General features: G+C 37.5%; 1 protein-coding gene across 1 annotated transcript in view; it reads left to right on the forward strand.

Annotated features, from left to right (window-relative positions):
- dgki (diacylglycerol kinase, iota) overlaps positions 1-16298 on the forward strand; it is a 51061-nt gene that overhangs the window by 19183 nt on the left and 15580 nt on the right. Inside the window, 12 exon segments of the mRNA XM_073838480.1 lie at positions 4888-4996; positions 6341-6436; positions 6893-6967; positions 8707-8763; positions 8907-8975; positions 9057-9125; positions 9213-9329; positions 11638-11712; positions 11902-11997; positions 15009-15091; positions 15763-15823; positions 16109-16222. Coding sequence (XP_073694581.1) covers positions 4888-4996; positions 6341-6436; positions 6893-6967; positions 8707-8763; positions 8907-8975; positions 9057-9125; positions 9213-9329; positions 11638-11712; positions 11902-11997; positions 15009-15091; positions 15763-15823; positions 16109-16222 — 1021 coding nt within the window.

Genomic DNA, 16298 nt, shown 5'->3' on the forward strand with positions numbered 1-16298 from the left:
CATGTGTAACAGTGATGTCAGCCTACCTTGCAGCGGTGGAAGCGAGCTGTCTGCTTGCCCAACTTCGGATGCTGCCGGACGAGAGGTAGGAAGCACCCCGGAAGTTAGGAAAGGAGGACACAGGCTGAGAAGGAGAAATGGAAGGATGATCAGGGCGCAGAAGACAGTAGAGGAGAACAGAGTATGCGGGAAAGGGCGGAAGCGCAAGGTGACCTGGTACCACAGGCTTCTCGGCTACAGGTTAGTGTGCTTGCATATTTCTTCGGCAGCAGAACTCCACACTCTTTTACTTCTGAGATCGAGAGTGGGTGGCGTGGAGAGATGATATCATAACTGTGTACGTGGGTTGACACCTGACTTTAAGCGTGGAGGGAGTTTTCATCCCACACGCAACTACAAAATCTAATTGGCCGAGACAATGGGAGCGGGGACAGAGATTATGATGCTGACAACAAGATTTAAGACTTAAATACACCGACAGTGGCGTGTGTTGGACTGTTGCCATGACTACACAGGAGGGATGATATTACCGCAGGGTGTCGTGGGAGGGAGCGGCCGCTAGATTGAACACACATCCCCGGCGCTCGCACATGTAAACCCTCTGTCCGTCCCTCCACTCGGGTAAACAGGAACTCGCATGGCAAATTAACACCGGCTGATGATACATGTCACACACATGCACATCATCCTTCTGCAATCTCTCAGTGAAGCCAGACCTCTGTCAAAGCTGGATTTAGTAGAACTAATTCCATTATAGCAGTCTCGCTGATTGCTCTTCCTGTCTGTTTCCACCGGCTCTGGACGGCGTGTGGCGTATCCTTTATCTCAAATTGTGTTCCATTCTGCCTGCGCGGTGTGCACTCAGTTGATTACTTTCTAGTGAAATGTTCTGCTGTCTGCGAAATGACACTGTGTTTACCCAGGACTGATTATGCGGCCTAATGTATGGTGTCTTTAAACAGTGGACATCGTTGATTGATTTGCTTAATGCCACGGAATAATATTAAACAGAAATGCGTTACTCATTTACCTGGCTGCAATGGGGAAGAGGACGTCAGGACCTCTCTATGACAGCCTAGGACTTGATCAGTTTAGTGCAGTCTAGTCCACTGAGACATGAGACACTAATGATTTAGTATTTAGGATGTTTTCTAACAAAAGCTTTCTTACTCAGCTCCTCATGTTGCATGTTTCCTTCATGAATGGGCTTTTTCCGATGCATGCGTCATCTTATTCAGAACATTGCTTAGGAAACCCACTTTTATGTTTTACTTAAATGTCAACTTGGTCTGAGGATAAAGACCAAGCTCTGAAGCCTTTGAGAAGACGGCCTTGTTTCGTCTCCAAATTGAGATGTTTAAGAGAACCTGGTTTTGATTGTTCTCGCCTACGCATGTATGACATATTTGTTTATGTATATTTGTTGTCGAGTTCCTGGCCTTTGCCGTATTTCGTCACGGTGGCATGTTTCCAACGCACATGTCATCCGGCAGTGGCTCTATTTTTAGCTCGGAGGGTAAAGGTGCGTGATCCTGCGGCCCCGGCTCGCTTTACAAAAGAGCTCGTAACTAGACTCTCGCTTGTGTTCTTTCTGAACGGGATAATTTTAGAAGAGGATTTGAAACTTTCAGCAGGGTGTCAGGTGTACGGCCCACCGTTTCCTCGTCCATTGTTCTTTCACCCCCTGCCTCAGTTGCTTGTGTCGTGAGTGTGTGTAAAATTATACACCGAGCGTTGGGTCACTTTCAACCTTCGCTTCAAAAGGGACGGCCATATGGCGCTGTGTGTTTACTATGTTAAATACTGAGCTCTTTGGAGGAAGATCAGGTGACAGCAGTTTTTAAGGAAGGAGCTTGGAATTTCAGCAAGTTACACACATGCATGCTCTATGTTCACTTTGATATATTAGTCGACGTAGCTTTTTAATGCAGGTGTTAATGTACTTGAGAAGTGTTTTATCTTACGGTATCCCATAAAATTCCTGAAACTTATTTGATTTCTTTGTGTTTGTACAGGCAGCGTAGGTCTTTTTCGAGAGCTGTACTGGTGTTGATATAAGTATAAGATGTTTCTCTGATACTGGCATAGGATGATGGCTAATATAGAAGAATGACAGACAGAGGAAGTGAACACACGATACTGACTCATGCAAGTCCCCAGTGATGGGCAAGCTACTTGGAAAATGTAGTGAGCTAAGCTAACAGTTACTCTTCATTAAATGAAGCTTAACTACACTAAAGCTACAGCCTTGGGTAATGTAGCAAGCTAAGCTACAGCATCATGGTAAAAGTAGTTCACTACATCTAAGCTATTTTTTAAAATTTCATTTTTCTATTGAACCAACATCATACAAAGTCAGTGCTCTCTCAGTGATCAATTAAATTGTCAGTCATACAGGCATGCAAGTTCAGTTTAATTGTTTATTCAACCACTCTTCCAAACCAATTTGGCAACAAAAATCTGTATCATGTACAGGGCTGGATTTATCTCATATTCTGGGGGGTTGAATTCTTTCTTGAAAAAAATAAAAACAAAAAAGCAATGGCACCAGTTTCACAATATTAAACGAATAAAACAGGGAAAACACAAAATTTGTAAATAAAATAATTTTATACATATTATTGAATAACGTAGTCTATATATGAATGGGTGTTCGTCAACTGATTGCATGTCGTCAGAGTTTACAGTATTGACAGCTTCATAAAAAATAGCCTAAAGGAAGCACTGTAGATTTGTTGTATATAGCTACTAAAATATGACAGACCGCACAAAAACAGCACTTTAATTTACTGCCATTTTTTAACAAAGATAGTGATTGATTTCATGAATACAGGAGCCTGATTTTTTTAATTGTCAGAATCTATAGTAGGCCTACATAAAAAATACAAAAATAAAAACAAATCACAAACTTTTGCAGTCAAGACTGTGAATAAAAGACAAGTGTGGAATGTAAGCATGTTTTGGCCCAGACTCTGTTACTATCTGGGAAGCAAAGCTAAATTCTATTGTAAATTTGTTAACTGACAGTAAGAATATATAACCGAATCAAGCGGCTATTTTCGTTTGCAGAAGGTAAAACGCATTAACGTAAATTGTAAGTCTTTGAGAGGAAAAATTAAACCGACAGGTCACAGCGGCTAGGCCTATAAGTCACATTTTATTATATTCTGAAATAAACAGGCCTACATCGTAATGTTATGACATTATTTCCCTCACTCCACAACAAATCCTTTAACTTTAATCTTATTCAGAACAGCACAATGATGAAATAAATAAATAAATAAATTTGCCTAAACAATCCAAAACAAATTAAATGTGAAAGTAAAGTTGGGCTGATGTAGACTACCTCTCTTGCCACAAATACAAATGATCCATATCTGCAATGTATTTGAAGCAAAATTATTATGCATTGGGTAAGCTTTGTACTTCATGCACGTCGACGGAAAATATCATGATGAGCAAAAATGTGCCACGGGACCGGTGGTCATGCTGAACTGCATGTAATACACACACTACTTAAATTGACTAGTGTAGCTTTTGGGTGACTGTGTTTTATTTTTCAAATGAACATAGTGTACACGTAAGACACCAGCGCGATCAAACAGCTGAATATCATATTCTGTCATGTTGGTCATAGTAAAGGCATAATTTGCTACTGCAAAATCCAAAGCAGTTTGAAGTATTCAGAATATTAGCAAAGATTATTATAATTCGTTTAGACTAGAACACGGTTTCATTCTTATTTTGCTATGGAACCTGGTCGTTTTTTGTTTGTTTGTTTTTACTAACGAACCGAAATATTTTGCCTTTCGCCATGAATTTGACACCCACTCTCTGCCCATCTCGTACTTCTGAGTTTGAGATCTTCCCAGAGCACTAGCCTGCTTCAAATACTAAAATCAAGGCGCCCATCACTAGTTCTAATACTACGTTTTGCATTGCAGATTATAGTTTTCTGTTGCTATGTGGGCGCTCAGTTTTTTTCTGACATTTAGCTAAAATATCGACAACAAAAGTCTCGACAACAAGTGTTAGACTAAGACACACTTTTCTCATCTCTTCGAATGCAAAAAAAACATTAGCCTTTATAAATACAGTGCTGCGTTATAAATACAGAAAACGTGTACTTTCAATCAACACTTCTTTATTTACCTCAAGTCTGCAAACACGCTGAGATGCTTCAAACTGCGTGCCGCACTTCATTCACGAGAGAGGCGGGAGGAATAATACGGTTTGACTGACAGTTTAATGAGCCAATGGCATCACGAGGTTTAGTGGCGGTGGCGTCGCTTACTGACCCAGGATCAATGATCCGTAGCAGTTATATTTCCGATTTGAGCTTAAAGTATAGAACAATATATAGCTTGTAGCTTTTGTTGACGCTACCGCGTTACTTGATCAAAATAATAGCTTAGCTACTGAAAAGCTATTTGATTCAGAAAACAGCGACGCTACCACCACGCTACTGAGAAATGTAGTTAAGCTAGTAGCGTCACTACATGTAGCGACGCTACTGCCCAACACTGCAAGTCCCTTGCTGAGACACGAGCACACACACACACATTGTGTCTAAGAACAGTCCTCATACCATATGAGGCAGAGGCTCTCTATGCATGCAGGGAATTATGGGAACTTCCTGGCCAAGCAGACTGGTTAACAGATTGGTCTGGATCATTTTGATACTGGCACAAGGTAGACGACTGTCTCCTGTTGCGTGTGTTTGTAGTGTGTCCCCGCTTTAGCTACACGATGACTAGTCCTTTTATGTGCAACAGCAAGGAGCTTTAGCCCAGATGTCAAAACCTTCAGTCCAGCAAGGACTCATTATTTTCTCTTGAGTGCGTTTACTCTTGGGCTGAAGCTATTTGTGGTTGTTTTGCTCTGCAGGAAAGCCATCTCACGGTCGGGCCTCCAGCATTTGGGTCCGGCGCACAGTCCCTTCCCTGCCCTGAGCAATGGACCGGCCAAGGAGCTTCGCAGCACAGTGGACTGGAGCGTAAGTGTTCTTCATTTGTCTTTCTGTGTGTCTTATCAGCTTTTCCCCATGTGAAATGTCCACTTAACAACCACCCAAAACACCCTAGCATGTTTATATACAATTATAATATTTATCAATATTTTGACTTTGAATAAGCGTTGTGCATTAGTTTTGCACACATCAGCACATTTAGACGGGTGGGCGCGGTTCGTCGTGGGCGGGTCCCGCAAAGATGGTTGGCATGGCAAAAGAGAGACTCGTTAATCCAGGTGCTGTGTGTACAGATGGAGACTGCTGAGGGGGCGGAGCCCAGCGGGGCGCTTCCTGTGCGTCTTTGCTGGCCTTTCCTTCCCCGCTAGTTCCCGACGTGACCAGCTCAGCCATCAAACATTAATGCGCCTTCCTAAAGCTGCTAAGTGTGTGCGAGAGTCGGTGCTAATTGAAGCCTCACATAACAGTGTTGTTGTTGCCATATGAAATATGTGTGTGATTTGATTGTGCATTTTTGTACATAAATTGTCTTATATTTTGCATAAGTCAAGATTTATACAATGCACATTGTTTCAAAGCAGCTTTACAGTAGTGAACAGAAAAATAACAGTATTAATATTGCAAGTTTTTTAATTATTAAACAAATACAGTTACAATTTTGATATTATTCTGTTCTATTCAAATTATATTAGTTCAAAACAGAGTGAATGTTGCAAAGTTAAGATGTTGCACCAGTTATAAAGCGAACTTTCGAAGTTGTCTGAGTCTTTCTACTTAAATTTTGTGTTTAGTTCACTGTTTTGCTTTGTTTTTTTGTTATTAATTGTAAAATTTACTAGCAGTTTCTGACTGAAACTTCTGCACCAATTTTTTTACAGTGTTTAAAGCATTCCTCCAAAAAATAAGTGTCATTATTTAAGTCAAGTCAATTTAGTATTGATTCAGTTTAGTTCAATAATAGTGCCAAGTTTATCAAATTATAAAAGAAGCTTAGCTGTCTTATAGCTATATGTATAACTAAATCTGTTGAAGTTGTCATACCATACACCATGATGCTAATCAGATAGTATAAGGGTATTTTTTGTAATAATTTGATCAATATTTTTGTTTTGTTTTCTTGACAGAGTAAAACTGGTTATGTTAAATGTATAAATGCATGCATTGTTTTTTTCAGCACGGATGTCACTGAAAAGTAACCATTAGAGTTCAAAGTGAGAAAAAAGTGACTTTAATTGGAGTGTCATGAGGAATAACTTTTTTATAATAGTTGCTTTCCTGAAATGAGGACCTCCAAAGGACACAGCCTTCAAAATGAGACACAAATATGAACTAAAAGCCACAAAACTTTTAATTTGATCTCTTTATTTGCAGGAGAATGCAGTGAACGGTGACCACCTATGGCTGGAGACGAACTGCTCCGGCGATCTCTGCTATCTGGGCGAGGAGACATGCGTGGTCAAGATTGCAGTGAGTATAACGTGATTAAACAGGTTAAAACTGGCGAGAGAAGTCAGACGAAGCTGTATTAGCAGGGCGAGCTGAAGGCAGAGGAGAGAGTGTCATTAGAGCGTTTTAGCAGTGACATTTCATGAGCATTTTCTTTCATGAGATAATGTGAGGCTGCTGTGTATTGAAAGGAAGAGGCAGCTATTAGTCTGAGAATGTACAGCAGGTAAAAGGATTTTGTTAGGCTTTTGTTAAAGCGCGGCGCCACGCTCTGATGTTTTCAAGAGCCGTGGCAACTCTATTATTGCCACTTCAAGCGGTTGGCAAAATCCTTCCTTGCCTCAGAGGAAGCTTTTTACCGCTGAAGATGAGAGCATATTCCACTTACAATTGAATGTTATAAGATGGCTCGTATATGTGTGCTTTTTGCTCTGTGACAAATTGGCATGTGTTTTGTGCTGTTCGGTTCTCTTTAAGAAGTCGGCTCCCCGGAGGAAGTGTGCAGCCTGTAAGATCGTGGTCCACACGGCGTGCATCGAGGAGCTGGACAAGGTGAGCCGAGGCGGAAATATCTGTTTAATTCTCATGCACGTCATCGGTACGCACTCCACAGATGAACGCTGACGTTCGTCTCTTCAAACAGACATCAGGAGGATGATGAAATGGGATGAGAGGGTATAATCTAGGCATTGCAGTTATGGTTTTTAGGATCAGGAGTTGTGGGTCCCTGCTGTTGCAGTGTTTCAAATATATTTGTCAGTGCAATTGCATAAATAGATTTGAAAGAACGTCAAGACTAAATTCATATAACAAAATATACTGTCTAGCTGGAAATGTAATTAATGTTTTACTAACTATGTGGTATATGACTCTGGACCACAATTTATATATGAATAGATAAGCTTTCCATTGATGTATGGTTTGTTAGGATAGGACATTATTGGCTGAGAGACAACTATTTAAAAATCTTGAAACTAAATATTGAGAAAAGTTGTCCAAGGAAGTTCTTAGCAATGCATATTACTAACCAGAAATTTTTATATATTTAATGATAGGAAATTTACAAAATATCTTCGTAGAACATGATCTTTACTTAATATCCTAATGATTTTTGGCATAAAAGAAAAATCGACAATTTTGACCCATACAATGTATTTTTAGCTATTGCTGCAAAAATCCTACTTAAGACTGTTTTTTTTTGGTCCAGGGTTACATATTAGAAATTATTCAGAATTCTTTAATAGTTTAGGGATTATGTTGTTAATTTAAGAAAATGTAATAATAATACAGTGTGTATATATTTCTCACATTGTGTATATTTTAGTACTATCATTATATAATTATATTACATTATATATTAATTGTTATGTGTATATAATACATGAATGTAAGTATTAATATAATATAATGTTACATAAAAACTGCTTAATCTATTTGTCAGGTTAACAGTATATATATATCACAATATATAATGTCATGCTGAAATTTTAACCAAAAAATATATTTTACTATGTGGTAATGTCTCTTTTTAAATCATTGAATTAAATATTAGAAATTAAAAATTATTTATAATTATGTAATACTTAAGAGATTTTTTTTTTACATAATCATACTAACAATATAGTGTACGTATTTCCCAATATATATTAATTATAATAAGTAATACATGAATATAAGTAATTAATACTTAAATATAATCTTAATTTATTTTTATTTATTTTTTTTATTTAAACAATTTTATTTAAACATATTAATAATAAAAAAAAATAATGTTTTGTTTGTGTCTGTATTTCACATTGAAATTATATAAATATAATATAATATAATATTTCCATTTATTTATCAGCACAATTGCATGAATAGACAACATAAATGAATATCAAACTAACAGTATATATATTAAAATTAATATTTTCTTGCTGGAAATGTAATGAATAATGCTTTATATTTTAATATGGTTTAATTAATAAAAAATATTAGAAATTATTTAGAATAATTTTTATAGTATAGAAATCATTTTATTGCTTACATTTTTAAAACAACGTAATAATAATAATGTGTGTGTCTGTATTTCACATTGAAATGATATTATAGTATTTTGTATAACAATATAATATAATATAATGTCCATTTACTTATCAGCACAATTGCATGAATAGACAACATAAATTAATACCAAGCTAAAAGTGTATATCAAAATGTATATTTTCTTGCTGGAAATTGAATGAAAAATGCTTTATTTTTAATAACAATATAGCTATTAAAAATAAGAATATATCTGTTTTTCACAGATCAACTTCCGCTGCAAACCCACCTTCAGAGAGGGTGGCTCTCGATGCCTTAGAGATGTGAGTCCACCTCATCGCCACACGACTGTAAATCATGCTTCACACTGAAGTTTATCATTTACTTATTATACTCCATGTGCTATATGGCAGAATGAACTCTTGTTGGCACATTTACATGTGACCTGTTTTTCCGTTTGCGACAGCAGAATATTTTGAGACATCACTGGGTCCATCGCCGGCGACAAGAGGGGAAGTGTCGTCAGTGCGGAAAAGTATGTCGGACTTCGATGTTTATTAAAGAACTCATATGCAAAAGTCTAGCCTGTTTATTCTATCTTTAACTTTCATTATAGAGTTTCCCGCAGAAGTTCTTCCACAGCAAGGAGATCGTGGCCATCAGCTGCTCCTGGTGCAAGCAGGCAGTGAGTGTCACGTTTGTGTTTAACTTACTGGTTTATGTAACGCAGACGTGTTTCATCTCTTTCTCTGTTTATCTCTCTGTCCATCAGTTCCACAACAAGGTCACTTGCTTCATGCTACACCAGATCGAGGAGCCCTGCTCGCTCGGCGCTCACGCCGGGGTCATCGTACCCCCTTCCTGGATCATCAAAGTCAGGAAACCACAGGTACGCTCACCTCCAGAATTTGAGCCTGAGGTTTGTGTAATGTCCTGCAGGAGACGCTAATGCAAAGTGACACTAGACGTGTTTTGAAGCTGGGCTGTATGAACTCAGTTATGCTGATCAGCTTCAGCTTAAATATGCTTCGATGCTGCAAGAATTGATATTAGTAACTGTTTCCCATAAAACTTGTCTACATACTTTATATGGAGCTTCTTTCATTGTTTCATACACTGCAAAAAAATTTTTTTTACTCTGTGCTTTTGTCTTGTTTTCCAGTACAATTATCTAAACATTCTGAAATGAAGAAACATGAGAAGCAGAATGACTTGAGATATAAATTTTTGTTTTTATTTTATATTTATACTCAACCAGTCAAAAGTTTTTGAACAGTATTTTACAGAACAGATTTTTAATGTTTTTTTAAAGAAGTCACTAAGCCTGAATTTATTTGATCCAATTTACTGCAAAAACAGTATTACTATTTAAAATGTTTTCTGTTTGAATATATTTTAAAATGTGATTTATTCCCGTGATTTCAAAGCTGAATTTTTAGCATCATTACTCCAGTCACATGATCCTTCAGAAATCATTCTAATATTCTGATTTGCTGCTCAAAAAATATTTATTATTATCATTATGTTGAAAACAGCTGAGTATAATTTTTTCATGTTTCCTTAATGAATATAAAGTTCAGAAGAACAGCATTTACCTGAAATGGAAATCTTATGTAATATTATAAATGTCTTTATCATCACTTTTGATCAATTTAAAGCATCCTTATTAAATAAAAGTATTAATTTCTATAATTTATTTCCCAAAAAAATAATATATATATATATATATATATATATATATATATATATATACTGACTCCAAGCTTTTTGAATGGTATAGTGAGCAATGTTACAAAAGCTTTTTATTTCAGATAAATGTTGATCTTTGAATCTTTCTGTTTATCAAAGAATCTTTGAATTTACTCAACTGCTTAAACTTTAAATATTGATACTAATAATGATAAAAAATGTTTTTGAACAGAAAATCTCAAAACTAAGTAAGTAAAATAAAGTAAGCTTATACTTAAAACAAGAAAGCAATCCTGCCAATAGGGTGAAAAAAAGACTAAAAAATAATATAATATAATAAAAAATATATAATATAATGTATAATATAATATATTATAATATAATACAAATTTTAAAAGGTTAATTAAAACGTTTTTTCCCACAATTCTGATTTTATGTCACAATTCCGACTTTTTATTCTAAGAATTGCAAGAAAAAAGTCAGAATGGCAAAATAAATTCATAATTGCAAGATATAAACTTAAAATTGCAAGAGATAAAAAGTCAGAATTGTGAGGTAAAAAGTTGCAATCACCCTTTTTATTCTGTTTGCGTAACAGAATTGCAAGATAAAAACAATTGCATGATAAAAAATTGAAATTCTGAGAAAAGTCAGAATTGCTAGATATTTGCTAGATATAAACTTTGTGAGATGCAATCTTGGAATTACAAGAAGTCATAATTTTTAAATTTACAAATTTTTATTTTGGAATTTTGAAAAAAAAAATTGGAGTTGGAAAAAGTTGCAATTCTGAGAACAGAGTCAGAATTGTTTTTTTAGGAAAACAAGACAATAACACTGAGTACACTTTGCAGTGTACACTTTTTACATCACAGTTTATCTGTTGCCTTGAAAGCCAGAATTGAATTCAAAAACTGACCCATCATATCAACAGTCATAGCAGAGATTTAGACCACACCCATTCTGATGACACGCTCAGCTATGATTGGTGGATTTATGCATCTGTGGGCAGATTTTTGAGATGTGGCACATTACTGCTGCTTTCAATTCAGGAGTTGCTAAAAGGGAAGTTGCTTGCTTGTATTCAAAGTGTTTGGAATAGTTCAACCGAGGAAAATCTTGTCATTAATTTCTCATCTTCATGTCATTCTGAACCCATATGACTTTTTATTCTGCAAGATAAAATCTTCTATTTCCATACATTGTCAATTAGTTTTTTCATCTAATTTTTAATTGTGTTTTATGGGGCTTTTTTGCCTTTTTTCCTCAGTGTTTTCTTTAATAGGTAAAAAAGTACATTACTTCGATCAGGTTTCTTCATCAACAGGTTGGGAGCAACATGAGGGTGAATAAATAGTGAAAAGATTTTCCTTTTTCGGTGAACTGTTCCTTTCATTAAAAAAATGAACACTTCTATCAGTAATGGTCAAACTTTATCTTAACTTAGTCCTGCTGGAGTTAGTTTTGGTATGTTTTGGCTCAGTTGGCGTCTCTCTCCTGTGTCCCAGAGCTCATTTAAAAACTCCACTCGACGGAAAAAACGGACATCGTTCAAACGAAGAGCCAGCAAAAAGGGGACGGATGTGAGTAGATCTGATTCCTGTCCTGTCCTTCCTTTTAAATGATGCCATAGTGTTTTCTGAGGGCTTTCTTCCCTTAACTCCTGCTCAGTGATCATCTGTGCCCACAGCTTACTGCAGTGGTGTGTATGTGTGTATTAGCGTGCAAATGTGCGTTTATTGAAGTATAATGAAGTATAATGACTTCTGCAGGAATCGAAATGGCGTCCGTTCATGCTGAAGCCACTGCCCTCTCCGCTGATGAAACCAGTGCTGGTGTTCGTCAACCCCAAGAGCGGCGGAAACCAGGTGATGTTCTGTATAAAGAGACTAATGGAGGAATAATGTACAGTCATTATAAAACAATAAACCCTGGAAGGGTCATAATGACCAAATGAATGTACATTAAACTGCTTAATATGCGACTACTTAGCATAAATATTTAATTCAAACATAAATGGATACATTATATAAACAATTCAGATGAAATCAATAGTTTATGTCCATTTATTTTATTGTGTGGTAAGAGAGTGGAACAAGAAATCTGTCTATCAGTCTGTCTGTCTGTTGTTCTGTGTTCCATCCAATGTTGTTCTGTTCATTGTTCTGCCTGAGTGTCTATCCGTCCATCTACCTATCTATCTGTTGTTCTGACGTTCTTCCTGCCTGTTGTTCTGTCACTCTCTTGTTCCTAGCTCTCTGTCTGACGTTCTGCCTCTCATTGTCACTATCTGTTTATCTATCTGTCGGTTGTTTTATCACTGTTGTTCTGTCACTCTGTCTGTCGTTATCATTCAGTCATTCTATCTCTCTGTTGTTCTATGCCTGTCTGTAGTTATTTTTGTCTGTTGTTCATCACTCTGTCTGTTGTTCTGCCGGTCTGTCTGTCATTCTGTCACTATTGCTCTCTGTCTGTCACCCTGACTGACGTTCTGTCTGTGACTCTGTCATTCTCTGTCTGTTGTTCTTTCATTGTTGTTCTCTCACTCTGTCTGCCGTTATCACTCAGTCATTTGATCTCTGTTGTTCTATGCCTGTCTGTAGTTATTTTTGTCTGTTGTTCTATCACTCTGTCTGCATTGTTCTGTCTGTGACTGTCATTCTGTCTGTCATTATATCAGTCAGTCATTCTGTGTATCTGTCTGTCATTGTGTGACTGTTGTTCTTCTATCAGTCTGTCATTCTATTTATCATGCTGTTGTTTTATCTGTCTGTCATCTATCACTATCTGTCATTCTGTTGATCACGCTGTCATTCTATCTGTCTGTCACTCTGTTGTCCTGTCTGTCATTCTTTCTATCACTCTGTCTATCCTTCTGTCATGTTGTAGTTCTATCTGTCATCTATCACACTGTTGTTGTCTGTTGTTCTTTCTATTAGTCTGTCTGACGCAGTCATTTTGTCTGTCATCTATCAATTTGTATCTCATTCTGTCTGTGACTGTCTGTTGTTCTCTGTCATTCTGACTCTGTCATTCTTTTTATCACACTGTCATTCTATGTCTGTCATCTATCACTGTTGATCTATCACTCTGTTTAGCTGTTTATCATCCTCCTTCAATCTGTCTGTTGTGTCTGTCGTTCTGTCATACTATCTGTCGTTCTATCTATCATTCTCTCTCACTGTCCTTGTCACTGTCTGTGGTTCTGTCATTCTGCCTAACTATCGTTGTGTTTGTCTGTTGTTCTCTGTCTGTTGTTTTATCACTGTCATTCTATCTGTCACACTGTCGTTCTATCACTCTGTTATTCTGTGTCGTTTTATTTATGTCTCTGTCTGTCATTTCGTCTGTCGTTCTATCTGTGACTGTGTGTTGTTCTAATATCACTCTGTCATTCTATTTATCACTCTGTCGTTCTGTCTGTCAATCATCTATCACTTTGTGTTTCTGTCTGTCATTCTGCTCCTTCAATCTGTCTGTTGTCTGTCATTCTGTCATACTATGTAAACTATCATTCTCTCTGAATATCCTTCTGTCACTATCTGTCGTTCTGTCAGTTTATCGTGGTGTCTGTCTGTAGTTCTCTGTCATTTTGTCTGTTGTTCTATCTGTGACTGTCTGTTGTTCTAATATCACTCTATCATTCTATTTATCATGCTGTCGTTCTGTCTGTCAATCATCTAGCACTTTGTCGGTTTTTCTGTCTGTCATTCTGTTTGTCTGTTGTTCTATCACTATATCTGTCATTCTGTCTGTCGTTCTATGACTTATTCTATCTGTCTTTCGTTCTATTTATGACTCTGTCTGTAGTTCTGTTTCTGTTGTTTTCACTTACACACTGTCTGTCATTCTAATCGTCTGTCGTTCTATGACTGTCTGTTGTTCTCTGCCAGTCATTCCATCACTGTCTTTCTGTTTATCATGTCTATCACTCTTTCTGTCAGTTTATCTATCACACTGTCTGTCATTCTAATTGTCTGTCGTTCTATGACTGTCTGTTGTTCTCTGCCAGTCATTCCATCACTGTCTTTCTGTTTATCACGTCTATCACTCTTTCTGTCAGTTTATCTATCACACTGTCTGTCATTCTAATTGTCTGTCGTTCTATGACTGTCTGTTGTTCTCTGCCAGTCATTCCATCACTGTCTTTGTTTATCATGTCTATCACTCTTTCTGTCAGTTTATCTATCACACTGTCTGTCATTCTAATTGTCTGTCGTTCTATGACTGTCTGTTGTTCTCTGCCAGTCATTCCATCACTGTCTTTCTGTTTATCACGTCTATCACTCTTTCTGTCAGTTTATCTATCACACTGTCTGTTGTTCTATCTGTGACTGTCTGTTGTTCTAATATCACTCTATCATTCTATTTATCATGCTGTCGTTCTGTCTGTCAATCATCTATCACTTTGTTCGTTTTTCTGTCTGTCATTCTGTTTGTCTGTTGTTCTATCACTATATCTGTCATTCTGTCTGTCGTTCTATGACGTATTCTATCTATCTTTTGTTCTATTTATGACTCTGTTGTTCTGTTTCTGTTGTTCTATCACACTGTCTTTCATTCTATTCGTCTGTCGTTCTATCTATGACTGTCTATTGTTCTCTGCCAGTCATTCCATAACTGTCTTTCTGTTTATCACGTCTATCACTCTTTCTGTCAGTTTATCTATCATACTGTCTGTTGTTCTATCTGTCTGTCATTCTTTCTCACTCATTCAATATCTCTGTTTCGCTGTTTATCGTTCTCCGTATCGGTCTCATTTGTTCTGTCTGTTGTTGTGTCATACTATCTATCATTCTCTCTTACTCTCCTTCTGTCACTGTCTGTTATTCTGTGCATTTATCATTGCGTCTGACAATCTTCTGTCTGTGATTCTCAGGGGACGAAGCTGTTGCAGATGTTCATGTGGATCCTGAACCCTCGGCAGGTGTTTGATTTGTCTCAGGGAGGGCCCAGAGAAGCGTGAGTCCCTCGCTTTCAGCGCTCTCTTTCATTACATTTCAGATCATCTCTTCCCTCCCTTAATGCGCTTTAACCCACCATTTCTTTGTCCTGACCACATTAATTATGTAGTCGTTGGATCTCAGCACTGCTGTGTTCTGTAAGGGAGTTCAGTGCTCTAGAAGCTTCTCTCCCCGCTGCCCACCGCCTCACTTCGCCTCAGTAATTGAGCCGTGAGGCAGCAAAGCACAGGCGCTTGGATGGGCTCTACCACTGACAGAGAGAGAGAGAGAGAGAATTAAGATGGGAGGGCAGACACAGCTGGGCGGCTGGAGGGCTTTTCTTCAGAGCTGTCTGACAGAGATGTGATTAAACTCCCTCTATTAAAACAGAAAACCAACACACGCACATGCAGCGGCCCCCAAAACATTTAATCCACGCTTAAAAATGTCTAAATGTCATTTTATTAGAAAGAATGAAAAAAATTAAAATATCAAATCAAGTGCCAATTGTTAATTCATTACGTTTTTAAAAATGTGCCTTAAGTGTCCAAATACTGTCACTTTTTGTGCTTTAAACAGCTCTTGTGTTTGGATTTGTTGTGCAAAATGGAGCATTCTGTTAATTAGCATGATAATTGAGTGCAAATGCATCAGTAACACACATCACTGTTGTTTCCCTCCGTCCATCAGGTTGGAATTATACAGGAAAGTGCCAAATCTTCGCATCCTTGCCTGTGGAGGAGATGGAACGGTAAGATGCAATGCATGTTGGGATGATCATATACATACATCCACCCTGCATCAAGTTTAGACATTTTGGACACACCCCCCTCTGGTGACAAATGTGTGGAACGACAACGGACAAGCACTAACAAAACACTGTAATCAGCTAATGGTGGCTCTGTGGTTTGCAGTGTCACGCTTTCTTGCAGGTAATTTTTTGGATCTGTGGCTCATGGGTGCTCAAGATGAAACTTGAGCGCTTCTGCCATTTCTGACCCCGAGATTGAGTGGCTTGTTCTCTTTTGTGGTTTAGGTGGGCTGGATTCTCTCAGCCTTAGATGAACTACAAATGAACCCACATCCTCCTGTAGCTGTGCTTCCTCTTGGTACAGGAAATGACCTTGCCAGGACGCTGAACTGAGGAGGGGTGAGTCGACTCATCTTATGTCAACTTTATATTAATTTAGCATTAGTCTGAAATGATCAGGTGGCTCTGATTGGCT

The sequence above is a fragment of the Garra rufa genome, chromosome 4 (genome assembly GCF_049309525.1).
Source record: "Garra rufa chromosome 4, GarRuf1.0, whole genome shotgun sequence".
Taxonomy (NCBI): domain Eukaryota; kingdom Metazoa; phylum Chordata; class Actinopteri; order Cypriniformes; family Cyprinidae; genus Garra; species Garra rufa.